The sequence below is a fragment of the Pithys albifrons genome, chromosome 4, assembly GCF_047495875.1.
Source record: "Pithys albifrons albifrons isolate INPA30051 chromosome 4, PitAlb_v1, whole genome shotgun sequence".
In the NCBI taxonomy this organism is placed as follows: domain Eukaryota; kingdom Metazoa; phylum Chordata; class Aves; order Passeriformes; family Thamnophilidae; genus Pithys; species Pithys albifrons.
Genome location: NC_092461.1, coordinates 41,431,762 through 41,456,923, shown reverse-complemented (window position 1 = coordinate 41,456,923; position 25,162 = coordinate 41,431,762). Strand labels below are relative to the sequence as shown.

At 38.1% G+C, this 25,162-nt stretch overlaps 1 protein-coding gene across 1 annotated transcript in view; it reads right to left on the bottom strand.

Moving 5' to 3' along the window:
* Positions 1-2,337: 2,337 nt before the first annotated feature.
* Positions 2,338-25,162, bottom strand: part of MRPL13 (mitochondrial ribosomal protein L13) — a 31,513-nt gene continuing 8,688 nt past the window's right edge. The window contains exons 5-7 of the mRNA XM_071553926.1: positions 17,903-17,989; positions 17,459-17,580; positions 2,338-2,561 (exon numbers count right to left, since the gene is read on the bottom strand). Coding sequence (XP_071410027.1) covers positions 2,537-2,561; positions 17,459-17,580; positions 17,903-17,989 — 234 coding nt within the window. The 3' untranslated portion in view covers positions 2,338-2,536. The remainder of the gene's footprint in view (positions 2,562-17,458; positions 17,581-17,902; positions 17,990-25,162) is intronic.

The window sequence follows — 25,162 nt, the reverse complement described above, 5'->3', positions numbered from 1 at the left end:
AAAGAAGAGATGAACAGGTACGTTTAGTGTGGAATCTCCAATTATCTTGCCTAGAATTGAACTTCATTAGTAACACACACCATTTGTACATGTGACTAATATCCACACTGAGTGTATCCCAGGGCAAGCTCGGACTGGGGTCTGGATACCTTTATAGGCTTTGTGTTTCTGTTTTCCCATTCTTTCTTTCATCCCTGACTCCTACTACTTTCTTGGAGAAAAGCGATAAAAGTTGATGGAATTTGACTTGAATGTCATTTCCTCACCTGCACTTGCATTCGAAGTAGAGGAGGGCAGAAAACCGTAACGTAGTTTATAGACTTTATCCTTCAGCAGCTTAACCCTGGTTTACAGAACAGAGGTTCCAAGTGAGCATGACTCTCTGTGCACATGTGCAGGTAGAGCCTGGCATACACAGCTGACATTCAGAAACAATAAAACTAAATACAGGTAGTGCCTGTGTCACAGGATTCATTTTCCTGCTGGCACTTGGCTGTGAACACTCTTGTTAATTTACCCCAAACGCGAACTCCCTCTGCCCTCCCTGGGTGGCACACTCCTGCCTACGTGTTGTATTGACATCATCTGGAGTCTTCCCTGAGACATGCTGACCTGCAGGTCCTGTGGAAGTGACTGAGAAGGTCACTGATAGAAAATCAGCCTTCAAGCTATTTTGTCTGTGTTGTCTCAGAAAGACTCTGAGCCTCCTGTTACAGTTGATTTAACTTTATGTCTACACTCCCATTTACTTGCACCCTGCTGACTAGAATGCTTCTGGTTGTCATTGGTCAAATGGTTACTTGTTGGGCACACCTTGTTAAATAAAAAGAAACTAACTGGTGGGCACTACCAAATTATAAAAATATTATTCAGGATTTCTATGTTTGACAAAGTAAGACACAGACAGTTAAGATTTCCTCCAAAATTCAGTCTCTGAATAATCCAGACTGTCTCGTATTTTTTCCAGACCACCTAAGAAACTGAACTTGCTGACTGGAGTATTCGGCACATGATGAACAGCTGATGCCACCCAGATTTTGCCAGTAAACCCTTTGTACTGTGTCCTTAGACAGGAAAAAACAGTTCCTGCAACCTAGTACTTTTAAAAATAGTTAACAAAATGTTACTGACTTGGAAATCAAAGCTGCACATTCACTGGATAGGAATGTTTTGTAGGCTAAGCCCACCTGCATGGCAGAGAAATGCCCCATACCAATTATTTCATTAAATGAAATATACCAATGCTTTTCTTCCCATATGATGTATGTATGAAACAAAGGTAGAAAACTCAAATTCTCCTCACTAAACATTGTCAAATTTCACAGTAACATGTCAGCATCTTATACAACACAGAAAACAACAGGTTCTTCCCTTCTTTACACAACAGCTTTGGCTTGAGGGTTTTCCATGAAGAAAAGCAGTAAGGAATTTCAGGGAAGTAGCTTGCAAAAGCAAAGTACTATTTTTGCTTCATTCAACACTGAAGTTCAGTTTCTTGAGAATAAAAATGTTGCTGCTTTGTTCTGTAATATGTTCATTAAAGTAAGTACAGTGTACTCCTGTGAATCAAAATCAGAGTTGTGCTTAAGGGAGAAGGAAAGGAAGAGTATCTCTCTGTTACCTGCCTTCACTGCCTGTTATTTTAACAGCTCTTTAGCAAAACTAATATAATACTTGCTGGGTTGTCAGCAGAACCTTCTCCCAGTGAGGAAGGGTCACTTCAGAAAACACCCTGCACAGCCCCAAATGGGTGTTGTGCTTGGTACCCAGCACCGGAGTCCAGAGTGTGCCACCCCCAGAAGCCACGCTGGGCTGCAGCAGTGCTCTGCCTGTTTACTTTCCAAGGCAGACAGAACCTCATGGATACTGAGTCTCCCACTGACAATTGTGTAACATCTCCACATTAAAAATGAAACAGTATTAGGAATACATTTAATGCCATTCAGCAGCTACACAAAGTTGAGAGTCAGCCTTGCTGTTGTCATTCAGCACACTAATGATTCAGGGGCAGAGAAGACTTAACAAGAGTCTGAAAAAAAAGTAAGGTTATTAAAAATAATAGTAATTGTCATTTTGTTCTTTACAGCACACTGCATCAATATATGGCAAAGCCTGAGGATGAAAAATCAGGGCTGTTGACCGTAACTATTCAACGCTCTTGCTGCTCGAAATTCAAGTTTTTCATCTGAGATACTTCATATCAGTAATCAATGTACATATCAGTAATCAATGTATTTCTATGAGATACAAATATTCATTAAAAAGGTATCAATTCTTTAATAATAGTATCAAACCAAATGTCACTAACAAATAAGATCATACAATGCAGAGTACAGGTGGTAATAACAAGATAATATCTATTTTTACCTGTTTGAAATACAGTAGTTTTTATAATCTTGCCAAATCAAGTTTGTTAACAGCCATCAGAAACATTCAGTATAGAAGGGTTGACTGAGATGCACAGATGCTTCCACATTAGAAGACTTCTCTGTCAAGGAGGAGAGACACTCCTGATGGCACTTCTTCATTATTGCTGTTACTTCCATCGAAAATCTTTAGGTCTGGAAAAAATCCAAAGTGTTTTAAGAAATGTATGGGCAATACAGTGGCTTTGCTTTAAGGCTGCAGTAGCAGCCAGGTCTAGTTTTATTTCCTTATTCTGGTGCTTGAAGTGTTTTTGATGAGGAATATTTTCTGGATTAAAAAAAAAAGCAAACAAATTAGAGAATTTCCTAAGACCTCTAAGAATTTACACATCAGTTGGTCAAGGTGGTTCTTAAGCGCCACTCCTACTTCCTTAAACAGAATACAAAGCATCTTGAACTGAATGCAGTCACAGTACTTTAAACACTGGTATTAATTTGTCTCCACTTTTAAAAAGTGAATAATCCACACATAAGATAGCAATTTTTAAGTTAACAGCACAGTCCACCACAACACTGCTAAAACAGCTAAAACCAATGATTTTTAAAAAAACCTACTCTGAATCTTAAAGGTTCTGCAATCCCCTCTGCTTGGATGAAAAATATGAAAAACATTCAGACTGCAGCAGACTGCTGTTTGTAATCCTCTACAATTTCCTATTCAGGCACATGGCACTCTCCCTGCCTGCCACACATCCACTGGCTGTAGGAACCACATTCTCCCTGAACCTACATGGTTCAGAACCAGCTTGCGCCTTTCAGAATGCTGAGTTTGAAGGGCTAAATGCACATCTACATCCCTAGCATATCCCGGAGAGAAATTTTTTGTCCTGGGCTCTGCTAAAAACCCAGAGTGCAGGCTGATGGTCTGAGGTGCCCAGGACACACATGGTGTGTGTACACAGACTGCCTGCTCCTGGAAGCACCACACCCACACCCCCACAGTCTGGTGAAAATACAGCACCCACCCTCCTCCTCATCGCTTCTCGCATCCATGAATCCAAGCAGGGAGGGTGAACTGTGTCTCACCAGGACTGAACAGAGGTAATAACAAAGGTTTTGTATGCATGTAAAAGGACACAGGGCCAGGGGATTTGCTGTGAAGTTGAGTGAAGAATTCTGGAATACAGGAAAATCTGCAAACCACAACAGTAACCAAGTTAAATTTACAAAGGTGGTAAATTTAACCATTAATTTTGTTCATCAATGGAAATGAAAACCAGACAGCAATGAAAACAGGGATCTTATTTTCAAGACTGAGTTTACATGGCTGCAGAGATGCCATACAGAAATCCAATACTTAATCATATGGTGCAGTTCAAGACTTTGTCAAGCAGTAGCATTGCTAAGTGAAGTCATTCATGCAATTCTTGTAAGAGCCTGGAGGTTATTATGTGAAAGCAACTCTGGAATTCAATCTGTGCTATTTCAACTGTATCATACAAAATTTGATGACTGTATGAATTTTACAGAACAACTATAATGAAAAGCTAGTGTTCATATTGTGATGAATCACAAATCTTCTTTGTTTTCCATTTAAATGGCATATTCTGTATTAACATTTGGACTTGTAGCCTTTGTGCAAGACAGAACTGCTGTAAGCACCGTATATATTGTTTACATACTTGTTTAATGTTGGACTTGAACACAGCCAATGTTTGATGGCTGGTATGCACTAGAAAGTCAAGTCACATTTCCTAGAATCCTGGATTTCAGTACTTGCACATATTCACAGAATCACAGAATGGTTTGAGTTGGAAAAGACTTTAAAGAGCATCTAGTTCCAACCCCTCAGCCATTCCACATTTTGTTACTTAGATCTCACCCCTGCACACCAGAATATGTATTTCATTTATCAAACTGGGGAGTAGTCGAAGTGCAGGATTTTAAAAAACTATCAGCAGTGACTCAGAAGTTTTATCACTTAATCCATCCGAGATGGGTGGACAGTGCTGAAAGATTTTAGGCAATGCAGCATGGCAAAGACATCCTTGTCTTCCAGCTTAGAATTATTATTTTCTTATACACCAATTCATCCTTTTGTGTGGTGCTCAAAGGATTTTGCATTTTTCTATGAATAGTTCACTTAAAACTTCAACCTGGGGTTATGCTGGAGTGTTGAAGAACTACAGGTCTCACAGTACTTTGTTCTGGGGTGGAAATAATTTTTTTTCTTTCTTGCTCGTAATCTTCATTTCAACTTTAATGCCCATTGTCTTAAAAGTTAAATGCATGAAACACTGGACTCTCAGTTTGCAGTCTTACAAAGTTAATGAAGCTTAAGGACAGGATTTTCTACACTGAAACACTTGTGTGAACAAATACAAAAATTTTTAAAGCCTTTTCTATTGCCACAGTAGGCTTTTGTGCCCACTAGTATTTGGCTTTTGGACTGCTTTTGAAGAGTTTCTGGCACTAGGAAAGCTAAGTCTTGAAAAACTCTGCCTTTGGCAAAAGTGTTACAGGCATTTTGTCAGACAAAGAGTGTGAACCTACAAAACCCTTGTCTACTCAGATAGAATCTATGAACTACTTGTGAACACCAATTGGTAACTGCTCATTGATAAATGACATAAATTCATGCAAGAGTGTTTTTCTTTGATGGCAGCACTTTTGCCCTTCCTCAGCAAACCCCTGAGTTTATTGGAACAAAGGAAATGGTATCTCCTAGAAGACACAGTTCAGAAATTCACCCAAAAGCAAGTCTTCACATAGCTTCTTCTTTTTATTTTTTTTTTAAAGTAACATTCTTGGGGGGAAAAAACCCCTTGCTGTATATTGACAGCAGACTCCAAGACAAGGCAGAATGTGGGAACCAGCATCTCTGAAATGTATGCTGAAAGGCAAAGTATTATGGGTTCACTGAAAATATGCAACAGCAGATGTCTGCCACCAAAACAAAATATTTGTCCCACTAACGCTTTTATCCTTCACATAAAAAGCATTAAGACACAGTTCAGTGAATTCTAGGCAAAATACTCAGCAAATTAAATTAACATCCTGTTCATTACACCAGGCCTCTCAGTGCTTCTCTTTTAACAAATACTTTACCACTGAGTAAAAGGAACTGCAGAGCTTGTCCTATGCTCTGATTACAGCTTTTAAATCTCTTAATGCTGCCCAGGGTGGTCATGGAGCTTCCCTCTCTGAAGACATTCAAAACCCACCTGGATGCATTCCTGTGTCACCTGCTCTCAGTGACCTTGCCTTGGCAGGTGGGTTGAACTGGATGATCTCCAGCAGTCCCATCTAACAACTTTATGATTCTGTAAATTCTCCCAACTTTTATCCATACTCACAGCTATTGGAAGAGAAATACAGTTGACGTAAAATGCTGATAATCCACAGTCACTGAACCTTACAAAAGAGAGAAACCTGCACATATGACCAGTTCATAGGATCAGTTTTTGCAAGGGAAAACAAAATAGTTTGAGTGGTCCCCAAAGTTATTAGGGGTCCTGGTGGAAAACAAGCTGTCCATGAGCATGCATTGTGCTCTTGTGGCCAAGGCTTTGTAAATTTGGATAGTCTTTTCATAACTATTATTTCAATGTAATAAAAATCACAGGCTAACTGCACATTGTATATAAAGGGCAAAACATCCACTTGTGAAGAAATACAATGCTGGATCCACAGAAAATGCAAAATATTGGTGGAATTAAGGATCAAATGGAACAGTTATTTAAACTCTCAGAAATAATGTGCTAGGCTTGTGGGATTCTGAAGATACCCTATACATCCAGGTTGGTTTTAGTGATTTAAAATTCAGAGCAATTTGTGAAATCTCACTGAAACACAAAGCTGACTTATTTTTTCTCAAAATAAGAGTGATTCAGATATATTAAGATATTCAAAACATTACCGGATGGGATAATTCAGATATGCAAATGCTTCAGGTACCATTCACCTATAAATGTTTCTGTGGTCCTGGTGGACAACAAGCTGAACACAAGTCTGCAGTGTGCCCTTGCTGCCAAGACAGCCAAAGGGACTCTGGGCTGCATTAGGCAAAGTATTTCCAGCAGGTCGAGGGGGTGATCCTGCCTCTGTTAATCAACGCTGGTGAGGCCTCACCTGGAGTGCTGTGTCCAGTTCTGCTCTCCCCAGTACAAGAGAGACTTGGAACTACTGTGGAGTCCAACAAAGTGCCACAAAGATGATTATGGGACTGGAGCACCTCACGCAGCCAGTCTGAGAGAGCTGTGACTGTTCAGCCAGAGAAAGGAAGAGTCTGGGGAATCTGACTGATGTAAGGAGGTATGATCCTCCCTGGAGGGAGACTGTCAAGAGGACAGAGTCAGCTTCTTTTCAGTGGAGCACACTGACAGGACTGGAGGCAGTGGTCACAAACTGAAACAAAGCAGGTACCATCGCAACATCAGGAAACATTTTTTTACTACAAGGGTGACCAAACACTGGAGCAGGCTGCCCAGAAAGATTGTGGAGTCTCCATCCTTGGAGACAGTCCTGGGCAACTGGCTCTAAGTGGCCTCACTTGAGCTGAGGGGTTGGACCAGATAATCTCCCAACTCACTAGTCTGAGTCTTCTGTACTAAAACAACAACACAGTTAGAATTGCTTCTCAGACAAAACCATAACTGTGAAATCTGCATAGACACTGAAGACAGAATTTACAAATGCAAGCTTTAGCCCAAGGATGCAAGTTTCTTCAAGTCATCTCTAAAGTCACAGAAGAAAGGCAGGACTTCCCCAGAATACTTTAAGTAATGTTTCATTCTAATTATTAGAAATGAAGCTTAGACTACCTCTTTGATTAATACCGAAATTTGGTGAACATAGATGCACTTCTTGAATGACCCCCACCAACTCTAACATACACCACCTAGTGCAGCTGCATAAAACAGTTATCTTTAATCTAGGTCAGTTCCCTGATTCTCCGTTCTGTTGCCACACAAGCAGAATGGAAAGGCGGGAAAAGTGATGGATGATACTTAAAACACAGCCTTTCTGCTGGAAAAAACACTCATGAAGCTATGACCTCAGCCTTTGAGTATCTCAGATGGCAAACAGAAATTAAGGGTAAAGAAAGACCTACTTGCAGAGTTGCAGCTATGAGAGGACCCCCCACACCACAGAATATTCTTTTCAGTGTGATGTGAAACGTCCTCTTTCAAGGGTATTTCTCCTGTCAAACTGGACAGGATAGGGACCCTTTCCAATAGTTAAATGTGTTCAACGTTCAACTCCTGGAAGTGAGCATTTATTTCCATTAACTCTGAACAGACTTGCTGCACAGCTCCATCTTTATTAAATTCTTGTCAGCACATTCCAGCAATGATGTCTCCCTTTGCCTAGCAATGCTTTGTGAAGGTAAAACAGCCTCAGAAAAAAAATAAGGCTGTGTGCGTGTTACTTACTCTGTGTTGGCCAAATCTAAGTGATCATTAGTCTGTGTTATACTGCAACTAACTTTATTTCAAAAATATACAGGACAACTTCACCACCTTTTTTCTAGGCAAGCAAGAGAACACCTCATAATGCAGTCCTTACAGCAGACGGGTGAAAAATAGCACTACTTACCTCAAAGAAATAATAAAGTTAAGGCTTTAGAGTAATATATGACAATGTCTATTTTATATGTAAAGCAGTTACGTTACAATCCAAAAAATTCATTAAAAATATTTTCTCTTAATCTTTAATAACTCAAAGTACCTTTTCAAAACTACATACCTTAACCTAAATTACTCTGTTTCTTACAACTTCTAAATGCATTGGGATTAGCAAGGGTAGATGTTGCCCTTCTTTCTTCTTTCAAAAGAAGTAACACAGCTGCCTAATTTCTTCAACCACATGCTGCTGATAAATAGCACTTGATAACATGGCCCTATCTTCTTTCAAGCTCAAAAAACCTGCATAGTCATTTCTCCATAAACAACCTCTACTCACACTGCTTTGTTGTTACATTGCCTTGTCTAATACTTCTCAAAACAAGTTAAAGCCAAATTTCATGCAGTTAACTACACAGTCATTTGTGTGCTTGCAAGCCTGTATTAATGACTGCCCACCAATGGTTTCAAACCTGCCTCTGCTGAGGAACAGGACTGACAGTGCTGCGGAAGTGATCTGTCAATACCTGCCCTTGACTCAGCAATGCACACCTGGTGTGGAAGCTTTGAAGATCTCAAATTGCAATTTTCTCTTCAACTGTAGGCAATTATCTCACCATTGGAGAATGCGACCCAGAGAGCTGGAGTTCCCTGGACTTTCTGCAATCTCACAAGCAATAACAATGAGTGTTCAGAAAGGATTTACCCTTGCTTCAGCACCGCAAAAGGTCAGTGCCTTAAGGATAAGTAATGTCACAAGCTTCACAAACTGACAGAGATGAGAGCAGTGGTACAAGAGCAAAAGTTGAAAAGGATAGGCTTAGAATTCTGTTAAGATACTACTGCTTCCATGAATGAAAGAAACCACTTCAGATGGATTAAACTCCCCCCAAAAATCCATAAACTTCCTGTATGAAAGGCACATCCATCTCTTCCACCCACAGCCTTTACAATACTCCCTATACCTGAAAAATTTAATGTCTAGTAGGCTACCCATTTGCATGGGTTATCCATCAAAGACAAACCGAAAAAAGTGTCGGGTCTTAACTCGCAGTTATCAAAATATTTAAAAAGCAACCCATGCCAAAGGGTTTTAGGTCTGTGACTGCTATGATAGCTTTTTTTCCCACTGTTTTTTTTTTCCCCGTTCCCCTACCCTGTTTCCTGCTGAACAGTGAGAAGTTTTCCAAACAAATGAAGCAGTCTTCAGCATGACTTTGGAGTTTTAGAGAAGCTCCATGTGATTTTCTTACACAAATTTCAAAAATTTTAAGAAAGAAAAGGATAAAATCTCTCTGAACTTGGCTGAAAAACTAAAAACCACAAAGAAATGTAATTGGTGTTAAAATACTTCTAAACTACCCTGGCTCATAAATGTCTCATTTAGGAGAGTTTATAAACAAGACAGTTTCAGATGACAGCTAGGGGAAGACCAATTAGCGAAAAGATTTTGTGGACTGATCATGCTATTTACTATTTAGCCCTCAGCCACTCTTTGATGCAATTACTCTGTGGCAGCAGTCACAGTCGATCTGTATTACTGCAATGCTCTTCTTCATAATTATGAAAATCACAATCACAGGAATGTGGAATTATTGCAAACTGATGACAGTTGTCTGCTTACACAGGATGGTTCTATGGCTCATCTTTCATGCCCACTTATTAAGGGCAGTATGTGGTTTTTTAGCCTTTTCGCATAACACAAGGTTCCAAAGTACTTGTTTTTGTATAAAACTCATGCACAATGCACCCAGCATGAAATCTGTGGTCTATCTGGCACACATTTTAAGTTTAATTTATGAACAAAGTATGAAATTTTGAGTATCTTAAGATTCCTTTTTATAGACAAACTTCAACACAGAGCCAAAATTTACTGTAAACTCTGAAACAAAAGGAAGAGATATATATATATATATATATATATATATATATATATATATATATATATATTTCAGGTACACTTCATGAGTTGAGCCAGAGTCAATAGGTATTAGGTAAGTGCACTATAGCTAAAGGGGATTTTGGAATACATTTCATCTTTTTCACTAACCACTCTAGTAAATCAAAAACCAAGGATTAGACATGGCTGTCATTGTCTGTAAAGCCAAATTATGCAGTTACACTCAAATATCAACAGAGTTTGGAGCTATGGGGGAGATGAATCATTTTTCTACTCAAGATATACCTACTATCCCAGGACAGCTCTATGCCTCTGGTAAAACAATCAGTGAAACAGCTAATGATATTTAAATTATCATTAAATTTCCAATAATCACCATGGCCTATTCTAAACCATGAACTTGCTCTGCTTGGGGCACAAGAACCTTTTCCATGTTGGTGTTATTCTCATGCAGACTATTATCTTGGCTAAAAAGCATTTCCACAAGTAGAACTAACTCTGCTTGGAGAATAAACCCCAGTAACAGAAGCTGCAATTTGTAACAAAACAGAGTAAGAAAGGATGATACTGCTATGACAGTACAGCTATTGTGACTAACCCTCTTCTGCACAAACACTTAAGATTTATCTTTCATGGTCCTCAGCTGCAGCTTATTTTCTTTTTGTCTACATAAAACAAGCACTTGTTTTAATTTTTAAAAAGCGTCTTTAAGTCACCTAAACCAATGCTAATATGCATTTAGGTACTCGTAATGAAATTAAGAATAGCTTGTAACAATTTAAAATAAAGTGGTTCACAACTCAGTTTCTGTAAAAACAAATGATGCAAAACTGATCTAAGATGTTTAAAAATTACTGTAATTCCCAGATACTGATCTAAGATGTTTAAAAATTACTGTAATTCCCAGATTTTTACCTGGATTATATGAATTCTGTCTGGAAAATGATTTAAGTTAAATCAATGCAAAGTACACAAAGTTCATCTTGGTATGATGATACTTTAAGCAAAGAAAAGGTTTCTCTTTAAGTGATATATTCTGCTAAAAACTGTAGGACTGTAGAAAGAACAGCACTGCACACTTGGCTTTGGACAAAGAATTACGTTATTCTTCAAATAAACAGAGAACTGGGTGAAGGAATGGTGAAATACTTTCCAGACTTACTGTCAGCACCAGAAGTGAAAAAAGGAAACCTAGACATTTATAAAAGAGCAATTAAAAATAATCTACCTCTAATTTTATTTGGGCAAGTAGCTCAACAGTATCATTTGCAACTATTTTCCTTTGCTTGTCAAATTTCCATTAATTTAGTTTCTACTCACACAGGAGATCAACAGATTTTAAGAAAAGGGGAAAGTAGCTTTAAAACTTTCTTTCTGGGAGCCTCTTCAGACAGCTCAAGTAAAAAGGGCCCACTTACCCATTTATTATCACTTACCTTCAACTCTAGTTTTGGATACAATGTAAGCTGCCCCCACGTAAAGGGTAGGGCAATCAGTAGCACTGATGTATTTCAGGTACACCAGAGAAAATCCAGAAATTCATTTCAATGGGGTGAACAATCTAAACACAAATTTGGGAGATTTTTAAGATGATTGAGCTACTGACCATTCTCATTTAGCGCCCTGTTGCTGCCTGCAGTTAAAATCTAATGTAGAGGAGAGAAATTTTCTCCTTAAGTTTCTGCGTGGCCTTTTGTCCACTGGAACTTAGATCCAGCTCTGGTAGTCTGAAGTGTAAGACTTGCTTATCTTGAAATCTCCTGCTAAACAAAATGCTGAGATATTTTTATGCCTTTAATATTAAAAAAAAGCTACTAGTGATAGTTCCTAGATTTTATTGGGGGTTGATGATATCCAGTTAGTAAATGTAATTCCTACTGAGAACCAAAAAAGCCACAGAAAATGAACTTCCAGAGGGATTCCTCAAAAAGTACATTGGAACACAACTGGGCTGTATTGGCAGGATAGCTTCTTCCTGGTTTATAGTGTGTTTTTAGGAAAAAGTAAGACTGGCTCCAGTCTTTTACAAAAGTTTGTGTTGGCCACTTCTCTCAACACTGATACTTGCCAGCCCTGCTTTGTGAGAAGTTGAGCATTTAAGTTAGAGGGGCAGTATTTAACCCCCACAGCCAAGAACCAAAGATTTTTACGTGAGGCATGATACAAACACAATTCAAAGCCCAAAAAGCTGCAGACACATTCCACAACTTGCACATATAAAAGTACTGTTTATAACATCATTTCAGCCACATACCCAGCATATCCTTGGCTTCTCCAGCTGTTACTACATCTGAGAAATAATCTGGATAACTCAAAATAGGAACTTGCATTATAAATTGTAGAATTGTGCAAGATAACTATTGCTGCAGTCCTTGTAAGAAAATAAACAGAAAGGGCAGCTGTGGCTGAGAGGATCTCTTAATCCAAAAGCAATCCTTCTGTTTACCAATGCCCACAGATTTGTTTGCTGGGAATGTGACAGTTGGCTTCTGGTTGCCTGAGTCCACCAAGGCTGACTTTAAGGACACAAAACTGCGGAGGAACTGCAAGTAGAAGTTATCTCTATCATAATCAGCGCCATCTGCAGTTCACAAGCATTCAACATGCTTCTGTTTCATCACCTACAAACTTTTCTTTCTGAGAACACTGTGATTCTCTGCTTTCAAAGTCACTGAGTGTTGCTGATGAATTACCAGGAATCTGTGTGCCATGGCATGGGGATGACATGCAGTGTCTGTACTGGGACCCTGCCCAGCTCATGCTGCTCAGCTGAAACCAAATTATGGCTCCAGACCAGGTTCTGCAACACCCTGACTCAAACCAGGATGTACAGATGGGGGCGGAAATCAGGCAAGTTACTCAGAAAAATAAACATTTAAGAGATGTTTGATTTTCTTAAACCAAATTTCAGAGTTTATAATACATCAAGTTTTAAAAATATCAGAAATGTTCAGGAACTTTTTCCCTGAAGGACAAGGCTGTCTGGCCCGAGGGGAGTTCCCAGGAGGACTGGCAGTGGAACAGGCACTCAGTATGCAGCAGCACCAGCCCAAGCACACTCCTTTAATCAGATGGCTCTGCTTTCTTAAGGGAAACTCTCAGGAATGCATCCAGGCCACTGGAACAACACAGAGCTGCTGTTCCATATATCTGCTAACATTCTTATTTAAATATTTCTCAAAAAACAATTTCCTGCCTTTAAAACAGCCTCAAAACATATTTATATCCAGACAGTTAAACAACTTTACAATGGTATGTAACAGGAAAATTTACCCATGAACCTGATGTATACTTGCCTTTAGAGAACAGAATTGTTTGCTTAGTCATACGTGACTGGTAAATTCTGTGATGATTTCTGTTTAAAATTCACTTAAAAGACATACAATCTGAAACTTCAAACACACTTGAAATAAAGTTTTCATTCATGGTACAAAAACCAAACTTTGTCAAAGGAACCATGTTTTGATCTTTTTCCTGTCAAAATAAGTCTGGAAAAGACATAATTTAACTTTCCTGTATCTACATGGTTTTCCACCACACTTACTTCAGATCTCTCCATGCAGGATCAAAGTAGCAACCTCTGCACAAGTTGAGAAGTCGGTTCATTCCATTAGGAACACAAGGAAAGAATGCTCAAAGAAAGTTTCTCTGACTAGAAATATTCTGACATTTAGTTCTCCACTTTCAGGGACCAGGTTTCCACTTAATGTTCCATCATGAACTCTGCTATGGTGGAAGGAGGGGTGATGGGAAGGCTCTCCATTGTGAACACCAAAGGATTTGCTGGGTTTCCACACCAGACTTGTGCTTTCCTTAAAAACTGTTTCTCTGTTTTACTGTTGTACAAGGATATTGAATATTTCTCTGTGCTGTGTCAGTCTCCAATTACCAGCAAAAGAGCCTTTAAAAACATACCTATAGCAAGACATTTAGATATAAAATATAGCTAGAAAAAGTCCAATGAGACCAACAGCAGAATTAAGCATGTTCTCTTCACATTCCAAATGAAAATTATTTACATCCATTCCCTATTATCTATCTTATGGCTGTTTTACATTAAGTGAGGTACATTTCTTCGTGTTAAGTTTTAATGTAAAACCTTAAACATTAATTTTCTAGTTATAATGGTGTTTACCTCTATTTATAGCCTTACATACCTTTAATCAAGCTATGCTTTTTAACTGATCGTTTCCATTAATGCATACAGCTATTTTAAAAGGCTAATATCAATTTTTTTTTCTGTAGAAAGATGATAAACTAAAAACACTGTTTCCCTTTAACTCCTCCATTTTTTAATCCCTCTCAGAGCTATTTAGTTCACTTTTGAACTTCTACCCTTTGTTAAACAGGGTGGTCACCAAGATCAGAACTTCATGGAAGATAAATAATAATTAAAACCAAAATTCACATAAGCCAGGAATAATTATCAAAACGATGTGAAGAAAAAAAATTGAATTTATAGCTTTTCTGCATCCTTCACTTTTTGGTTTATTGCAAGCACTACTATTACTGCTTGGAAGCTACCTATGGGTTCTGCAAAAGCTCACAGACACAAGTTCACAACAAGGCTTTTTATATCCCAAAGTCAGAATGCAGGATATAGAGGACAAGAATAGGCTACTCATTTTAGCATTGTGTGTTTGTTCTCACAGAGAGAATTAAGATCCTTGTACAGAATAACGATAGCACAAGGAAAAGCTAAAAAGGACTAACACTACTAGCAAACTGTGCATTGGGTTTTTTAACACTATTTATTGAAATATTAATCTAGTTTACTACCTATGTTTGTTTACTTTCATCATATATAAAGAACCATAGAATAATTTGCATCCAAAAGGACCACACTGAAAGTGGGACTAACTTCAACATTACATCAGGTTGCTCAGTACCCATGTAGTGAGTTTGAAACATCTCCATGGCTGGAGATTCTAAAACCTCTCCAGGCATCCTGTCAGGTGGAAGGAATAAAATGATGAGGAACCCAGAGAGTCAGTTTTTCATTCTGAGATACACGTGTTTCTGCAATACTTGGATTTCCAAAAAACAACTCATGTTCCCTTCACATTTTTTATTTGGAAATAATGTTAATGTCAGGTAGTTGGTTTTTTCGGTGTATCTCAAATGATAAGATTTTTACAATGGTATTTAACTAACTTCTCTTTGGTTTGTTGAACAAATCTGTCTCCTTTTCTGACTCATTTTTAAAAGAAGGTTTTTGCTATATGCCTCTAAAAAGAGTATGTAAATCCTTAAATCTTTGTCACTTCTATAGTCTTTCACAGGAATAATGTAAACCATACTTGTTCCACGGTTTCACACACTAAAAAAGCTCAGAACACAGAGTCTAGACAGCAGCTAGATATTCATACCCCCTTTCTTTTAGTGAGCTTGGTGCAAAGCTGTCTATTCTCAGACACTCAGCTGGCAACAGTGACCGCTGCAATTCACATTGAGTCCCCCTGATAGACTTTTGTGTTTTACTTACCACATGACAAAGTTATTTTATGAAATTTGCTCAATTCTTTATTTTTTATTTCACAACTAAGCCCATACCCCCATAGCACACTGAATGCTAGAGAATTACAGTAATACACTTACTCCCTCAGACAGGAAAAGTGTTACTATTTTTCCCACTATTTTAAATTGGAAACTCTTCCCAATATCAAAACTGCTAAAAAAAGTGAATGGAAGATTAAATTAAAACTTAGTTATCTGACACTAATATCTGAGATGCACAATGGTCTGGTTGCAGGCCAGAATAAGAAGCTGAAATTACAACAGTGTTGAGCCCTACGGCTAACAGAGAGACAGATAACCATCTTCACTCTTACCTCTCTGCTGGGTCTTAGCAGTTCCTGAGAGCAGAAAAGAAGGTTAGACCCAAGGCCAACACAGCAAAGATATGGCAGCAGTGTTAGATAAGTCCTTCTGTCTTCAAACATAGCTCTAGATGGAGTAGCTGACTGAAGGGAAATTTCTGGCCCAGTCTTTCAACTTAGAGCACTAAAATTCTCCCAAACTCCCCTCTGCTTTTCCCTACCCCATTCAGACTCCACTAGCTCCATTTCTCTCTGGCATTTTCACACACTCATTTTAGACTCAATATTCCATTCCTCTCAGGCCTACCTATTCCCTTGGTCCTTCCCATCACAGTACCCACTTGAGCTTCCCAGCCCTCCCTCAGGAGATGCAGTATGATTCTCTGGACTGAAAGCCTCCAAACCTGCTGCAGCTGCAGGATTTCTAAGGCAGCAGCATTCCCCAAACTCCACAACTGGCATGGAGTTAAAAGATTGTATACAGATAGTAGTTACCAGCAACCAGTCTGGATGAGACTGCAGAGGAGAGAAACACAATGAAACAGGGAATGCTTATTTTCCTCATGCTTTGAATCCCTCCAGAGGGATTGGTTCCAAGAAAGGATGGGAGTGGAATTCCAGCTTCAATAGTGTTTTTACCTGCAGAATTTCCTCAAGGATCAACATGCTGAAGTAGCCTTCTTAATGCTAAGATGAGGATATTATGAAACTTAATTTGACAGCAATGGCTAAATTAGATGGCATCAAGTTTACTTGTCCTCTGCCACACACAACTATGACTCAACACAATTAAGGTGGCCCAGTGTGAGGCAGATGAACTCAAGCAGGACTATGGCAGCTTGTGGAGACAAAGAAGTAATTTCAAAAGCTCTGGCAGCATAACAGATTTCCTTTGACAATACAGATACACTCAATTGTTTGGCTAAAACTAAGTGCCAGCTTCCCATTCAATGCTAGATTATCATAAGCAAATCTTTGTACGTTTTAGTATTAAAGGCAGTTATAAAAGAGTATGACATGCTAGATGACAGTTATACAAGAGTATAACATGCTAGAAACATCAGCTTTACTCCAGTGTCCTGTAAAATTCTGGTTAGTGATGCAGAGTCTAAATTTCTCAAGGGCTAGTCCACTGAAATCTCATAGGAACCAGGACATATCAGCATCTTCAACTCCATACAGTAGTGAGGATAAAAGGAAACATCACAATCTGTATAACCGATATAGGTTAGAAAAAGTCAAAACCAATGCACCTGTTTGAGCCCTGAAGAGAGCTTAAAGCATTTACTGCATTCTCTTCTCTTCAGCAGAGACTGCAACACACTACCTTGATTTCACAGAACTGACACATAGACCTCGTTTTGGGATTATCTAGGATGAGGAGCCTAAGAACAACCAATTTTCATTAAGCTTTCAATAGCTTAGACAGCCATGTGGTGTTTCCTTTGGCTATTTCTAACAGTTACACATTATAGAGCACATACAGCTCAAATTAGGTCATTAAGTCTTTTACTCAACTCATTTTGATGAAGTAAAGAGCTGAAAACATGATTTTAATTAAAGCTTTTGTCATTAAAGCAAAGGTCAGAAATACAAAAAACTATTCTTTGTTTTAATGATCTCCTCTCTCCAAAAAAGGTGACATAAACAGAAAAATAATTACATTTTTTTCTTACTAATAATGTGAGAGGTTATATAACACATATTCACCCAAAGTGTCCTTTTAAAAAAAAAATCTAAGATACTTACGGAGTCCAAACCTTTGGAAAGGCAGCAATTTCTTCTGGTGTGTATTCATCTAACCTCTTGGGGACTGCACGTGGCTGAGGAATCTCTTCTAGAAGGTTCTTCTGTATATCTTCTGGAATAACCTGAGGTAGGTGAGAACAGTCTTAATTATCTGATTGTTTCAAAAACAACACCACTCCCCCTAAAGCCAGACCAAAGTTTGTCAATGCTTATGCATTCTTCATGCTAAGTGTCTGATCTAAATAAAATCTCACACATTTTGGATCTCACAATTTTGTGAAATAATAAAGAAAAAAGCATCCACATTTCAACAACATGTAGGTATATTAAAAAAAGCTTAATTTTTTAAAAATTTACCTTCTTATGAAATGAGTGCTATTGATAACATTCCCTCTTCACCTCCAAATCCTACACAAATGAAAATATAACTGCATGACTACTCACATCCTCTGGGAACAGGTGTAGTCTCTGCATCATAGTTCTTCTCTGAAGGTTTTTTGGAAGCATTCTATAAACAGTCAGTTTAACAATCTGAGGAAAGATAACACAGTAACAAATAATTAGACAACTTACAAATGATATGAAAAAGGTAAACTGTGTTTCCCTCTGTCCATTCTGGTAGTCACTGAACCTCTTTTCACTCATCTTCCATGCTGAAGAACTCTGGCATCACATTCAGCAGGTACTCTAGACTTAGTTTTAAAAGAAGAAATACTTACTCCCTGTGATAGTTTTGATTCAGGCCTCCCTTAGGAACCAGTTGTAACTAAGGAAATGCCCATTTCCCAGGTATTCCAATCTGGGTTTTTTACGTAACAAGGGAATATACATCTGATAGAGAGAGGAAGTTTTTTTTTCTTCTTCTTCTTCCATCAAAGTTAGGGAGCAGTTGGTCTCTGCATCGGTCTCACTTATCAGAGCCTGAGGCCTTGTTGCAGTGACCACCGTTATCTGCCATGTGGGAGACCATAGAGTGCTGGCTTTCTTTTGAGGGAAGTTGGTGAGACTGTATTTTGCTAGTTTTTGAGTTTTCAATTACACTTGTCTGTTCCGGGGTTTTTTTGTCCCTCCTTTGTCCCTGTTTCTCCCTCTTTTTTCCCTTTCCCCTTCAGGAGCTCCCTATTGTATGTACAAATTGTATATATGCTCATAAATATCTGAAAATATGTATATATATTCTGATATAATTCAGTTTTGTTCAAGCTTCTTTCAGGCTTTCGTTTTTATTTCTGGTTGTTCTTTTCTTCCCCCCTTCCCTTAGAGGAGCAGGGTGGGGGAGAGGGAGGCAGCTCAGGCTCGGCAAAGAACTCAGGTTAAACCAATACACTCCCCATCATATCAACAATTACTCTAACAGCCATAAAGAAAATTTCAGCTTAGAAAATTAAAAGCTGTATTTAGCACTGTGGATGGTTGCATATGATCATTCAACCTCAAGAAGAACAAAGAAGCTTGTGGTAACTCTGTGGTGTATCACACATTAATATACACACATTACTGAGGTAAAAAATAAAACAGGCTCCAACACATTTCCCAAGTGTTCCCAAAAACTAGTTTAACAGTTTAATTTGCTGTGTTTGAAATTGCTTTATAACTAATGCTTTGTATCTTAAGCAAAACTGACACACCAATACACTCCACTATGAACATACTAAATATATATTTATAATTAATTCCCTTGCTATTAGTTCCAGTTGAACAACCTCACTTCTGAGCATCAGCAATGCATAGAATTTGTACATCTATACTAAATGATGCTCATTGAAAAGTAAACAAAATTCAACAGTGTTTTCTCCTGGACTTTATAATAGATGCCTCTAATTTAAATACAAAACACATTGTTACGGAATTCATCCAGAAGGGGAACATTTACAAACGTAAAAGAAGGCACAAAACTGTAGGACACAAAAAGGGTTTTACAAAGGACAGGAAAGCATTTAGGGGTAGACCTACATGCAATTCCTTAAGTAAAATGTGTGCTCCAAGCCACCCGGACATAAACTATCTCCAAATCAGAAACTACCCAAGCACACTCAGTGCAATGTTAAGTTCATGTCAATAAGACACATGAAATCCAGGGCACTAAGCACAAACAAACCTCCCAGGCACCTGGACATTTTGGAAAGTATATTGAGCAAAGTTGCTTCTTTTTATAAAATTAACTAAAGGAATTCAATCAAAATTTTAGAGACAGTCTCTGAGTTCCCAGCTGGAACAATGTATTAAGACAGATTTTCAGGTGTTATGCAGCCACTACCACAGCTCTATGGACAAATACAATAAATCAAGATGACAGAAGGAATATATCAGGTCAGGCAGAATAATCTGTAGTGTTGATACCTTCTCTCACAAAAATTAATGAGCCTATATTTAAAAAAAGATAAAACTTAATGCTTTATATGGGATAAAAATTATTCATGCTTGTACAGCAAACTAGTTTCTTTAGGCCAGTATTACTATGTGCTTACAAAAAGCAAGATGAAGACAGAAAATGAACCTTCACTGGTTTACTTCACTGAATAGTGAAAATCAAGTGAGACACCGTAACCATACCAGATAATAATACATGGATATTAACAGCAACTCATGTGAACAGCCCATTTTTCATTAGTAATTTTCATTTTGTACACTTTTTTCCTTTCTATCCAGCATATTTCCTTATAGCAAATGAGAGGTCAAAATACATCTGAACTAAACCAACAAATCCAGAGACTTCACAACACATTGCCTAACTGTGGAGATTTTTTTCTTTACCTAAAAACTACTTTTAACTTCAGATTGTGATAGAACCAGTGTTAATTTCTTAGATTAATAAACTGTACATACACATGGTCCAACATGGGATCCTTTGACCTACAGATACACAGAGCTAGTTATTTAATGATTTCAGCCCAATGAAAAGAGAGACTGAAATACTTTAATGAAAATTATGCTAAATATTTTGCTTCTTCCAACAATCAATCTTCATTGCTGATTTTTGCATATGGCATAGACACCTGCTGAAATGAACCGGTGAGGTAAAACAGCCAGTCTGTTCCAGTTGTAGACACTTCTGACTGGTGAAGATGTTCTGGGTTTTTTTTTGGTCACATTACAAAGAGAACAGTTCAGTTGTAAAAATGTGCCTATTAAAAAAATATCACTCTGTAAAGATTGACTGATTTTATATGCTCAGTTTTAACAAAGAAGAAATACTTTCAAGGTTGTGTACAGTCCCTGCAGTACTGACAACCTCAGGATGCGAAACAGTAACATAAAAATAGGACCTGAAGAATGCTAATGGATAATGAACAATCATGGATAATTGCACAATCAATAACAGTTTCTGCAGGTAAGTATGCTAAATGTTGTAAGCATGATCTAAAGCATGCCATGGTACATCTGCCAATCTCCATGCTGTTCAAGAACTCGTTTGCCCTTTCCTGCCCTCTCCTCTCACACATGCAGGAAGTTCGTAACTGCAAGATCTGGAACAGAAAAATTATGTTCACATGAGGCACAAAGCATTTTTTACTACCAGGCAAACCATAGAACAGTTTGGGCTGGAACGGACTTTGAAGGCCACCTAGTCCAAGCCCTTGCAAGGAGCAGGGAAATCTTCCTCTAGACCATACTGGTCAAAGCCCCATCCAACCTAACCTTGAATGCTTCCTGGGATGGGGCATCCACAACTTCCCTGGGACAGCCTTTTGCTTTCTCACCACTCTCACATTAAAACATTTCTTATGTCCATGCTAAATCTAAATCTCTTTTAGTTTAAAAACATCACTCCCTTGTCCTGTCACTACAGGCCTTATAAAAAGTCTGTCCCCATCTTTCTCATAATCCTTGTTTATTACTCCAAGGTCACAACAAAGCCTCCCCAGACTCTTCCCTACTGTAGGCCGAAGAAATCCAACTCTCTAAACCTTTTTTCATAGGAAAGGTGTTACATCCCTCTTGCCATCTCTGTGGCCCTCCTCTGGACCTGCTCCAACAAGTCCATTTCTTCCCTGTGCTAGGGGCCCCCGAGCTGGGCACAACACCCCAGGTGGGGTCTCACAAGAGCAGAGTAGAAGGGGAGAATGACCTCCTCACCCTGCTGGCCCCACTGCTTTCAGTGCAGCCCAGGACTCTGATTTACTGAAAGGTTGTTAGTCCAGCTACAGAACAGAAGTCCATACAGGGAGCCAGGACACAGAGGGTACTGCTGGAAAATAACTAACTTCCTTCTTTGTAACTTCTGCCTCAAAGACTCTTCTATGAGCCAAAACAAATCCAAACCCAACTCCTGGAAAGACCAAGTCTATATCCAACTCCAAAAATTCTGCCTACAGCCAGAACTTCACTCTAAACTGGTGTGATGACAAGCCAAAGAAGTCAGTAAAGCACAGGTTTAACTGAAGTTGTTCAAATTGCTTTTGCATTTTGAGTAAGGCTGTGCAGCAAAAAGGGCAGATACAACCAGCAATATGTACAGTGTGTTAAATACACGAGTGCTCTCCTGTTACCTGAACATGCTCAAGTTTTAATAAAAATACACCAACCCTAAATAAAAAAGTATAGAATTGCAAGAAAAAGTCTGCTACTGAACTTATGGCTAAACTCAAACCCAGATTCAGTGCTCCCTGAAAACACACATCAGAACACATTTCTTTCACAAATTAACAGTAACAACAAATCTTTCTATATATGCTTGTAATATACTTCTAACAAAGGGCAAATCTTATTGTTTATGATTTCTTTGAACCATTAATAAGAGTTTAATTTTACATGAAAGTTATAAAACCCAGTGATTTCTGTGGGATTTCAGACTGGCAGAGGTCTACCTACCCACAGGTCTCAACGCAACCCTGATCTCAGTTTAAAACCAATTAGCAGTTTAAAAGTTTATTCAGTTTTTTATGGATTCTACTGCCTCCTCCCCCGGTCCTTTATCTTTAGCACTAGAAACGTGTAAAATTCCACATTCTCAAAATTACTCCCTCCTAAAGAACATGACACTTTCTCCATCAGGTAAAGACATCCACCATCAGATGAATGCAGCCATACAGCATTAGTGTTTCAGGATTTTTATACCACTAGAATGCTGTTTGTCCCAGTTGCTTTTGAATTGCAAAATTCCTATTGGAATTTATATACTTATGGCACAGACATGAGTAAATAACACAGTTACAAGACACTATGCTTTTAATTTTCAATTTAAAGGACTAATTAAAAGGAATCAGAAGGCAGGTCTATTAAAACTCCTGCCCTTTCAGTCCCTTATTGCATGTTATTATATTTTATGAGTACAAATAAATTAAAATATATTTATTTGAAACACTGTGAGGCTTAAACATTTCAATTTTTGTGGCAAGCTTTGGCTTACGTGCAACTTGCAGACTATGTCTGATGGAGAACAAGTTCTCAGAAAGATTCTTTGCCAGATAAAACATACTTTAAAGATGAAAATTAACAGAGCAATACCACTCCTGTTACTTAGAAGCCCCAAATAATTGGCTACATTTCCAGAAGCAAGTCTCCCCTAACAGCTGAATTAAGTCCAATAATCAACAGGAAGCTACTCTAGAACATGGGAAGGGCACAGTGCTCCAGAGAAGACAGAGTGATTAATTACAAGGAATAAAAAAAAACAACCCTAGAAGAATCTCAGGAGATACACCAGTTACTTGGAGATACCATTTAGTATTATGTCTTCCTTCTACCAGTTCATGGTTTTCTGTTCTGTATTTAATATTGTTCTTTTCACCACACGTTACAAAACACACAAAGAACTTCATCTTTCTATCTCGAACAGTTGTACAAGTAGTATAGCAACAGTGAAGGTACTCAGTACTTCCACAAGAATCATTTGGTTGCACACAAATTAAATTTCCACTGTATGCCATTTGGGTTTCCACTGCTGTTCAGCACTCCAAACTATAGAAGTTCAATGTTTTAAATTAATATACTAACTTCCCTTGCAAATTCAAATACGGAATGGATTAAGACTTTTTTATAGAAGTAGTTATTTTTCTGTACTATGAAGTAAAAAAACAAGGCAGCTCTAATACTTACTCAGATGATCATCTAGAGGTTTCAAGATAACAGGTTCCATAACAATATTCTCCTCCACATGCCAAACTAACTTCTGTGTGCCTACTAATACAGACTTTGAAGTTTGGATCTACTTAATCAAAAAACATGACTCCATATTAATAAAAGAGAACACTATTACATCTAGTGTTTCAGTAACTGGCTTTTAGTGTGTATGTATTATTCTATCAACTATCCCTTACTGCTGCAAAGAAAATACATTCTCAAATACCAATAGCAAGATTTAACTGTGTTTTCTGTCTGAGCCTTTCTTCAAAAGACCATTATTATGCAGATATAATGGCAAGTCTATACGTGCAGGTAGTTGCTAAAGGGCATTCAAAAGGCCAATTAGAACACTTTAAAAGCCCCTTAGTGTCAGTGTCAGCAGCTGAACAAACCATAACTCTGACACCCTCGGAGGTTCCCTCCCAGCACAGTTCCACGGAGCTATCCTGCTCCACCTAACAGCCTACCCTAGCAGGTAACAATCATTCTGAACAATTATTGCCCATTACTTCTCTGTCAGAGGCAATACAGCCTCTGAATACTGCCAAGGTCAATCTTCTCACTGAGCATTTTTGGTTAGCCAAATGTAATTTCTTATTTTCCTTTTTGGGGGGTGAGTTTCTGAAGCAGGAAAAAAAAAAGGCAAAAAAACCCAACAACCAAGTTTTGCTTACCTTTCAAATTAGAAATCGAATAAAAATTGCTTGAAAACTTTGTCCTGACAGGATTACTACCTGGTTTTACAGATGAGATCTGTCAATGTATTTTGCAGGTATGTTAATGAAAAGCCGTAAGATTTTTCCAGAAAGTTTTTTCAAGTAATCTTTGTTCCCTCTCAAAACTGAGATTTAAAAGTAGATCTTTTAGTCTTTCTGTATCAAGTACTTAGTAGTCTAATTTTGAAACTGCTGGTCTCATACCCACTAACATCTTTCCTCCAGCTAAACAAAACTTCCAGAAATTTTATTAGAACAATCACGAAAACATGCAAACTTCTATGAAATCCAAACACCTGCATCTCAAATCAAAAGGTTTACCTGTTTCCTTTATTTTCAAAGGACTCTCTTGGAAAAGAAAATGCACTAAACGTTTCCATCAGATTTTTCTTAGCAACCTCCAGTGAAAATTAACGTTGCCTAACAATGTCCTAAGGGATTATTCCTACCATATAGAATATTAGTATTGTATTAACCTAAAGAACAGAGTGGCTGTTTTGAACTTTAGGTGTTATGGTGCACCTAAAGGGCATATTTAATACTCTTGCACATCGGTGGTCCAAGAATTTATATTAAAACTAAGTCTGAGAAAGGCAAGGCTGAAACGTGAAGAAGCTATTTTTTTTTCAATAAGCACTTCCTAAAATATCCCAGACAAATCCAATAGACCCAGAGCAGTTCTCTGCTTCTCTCCAGAAGAGCAGACAACTGAAAATACTATACAGATTCACAGACACTCCCTTCCTCATGCTTCCCAAATGAACTCACAGGTATTAAGGTAAAAATATGATAGACTATGCACTTTTCACATCTTTTTTGTCAACACACTAATTTTTCCCCTTTCATAAAACCAAATATTTTTGAAGTGCTGAAAAACTTGGCACAATGAACACAGAACTTTAAACTCTATACAAGACATCAA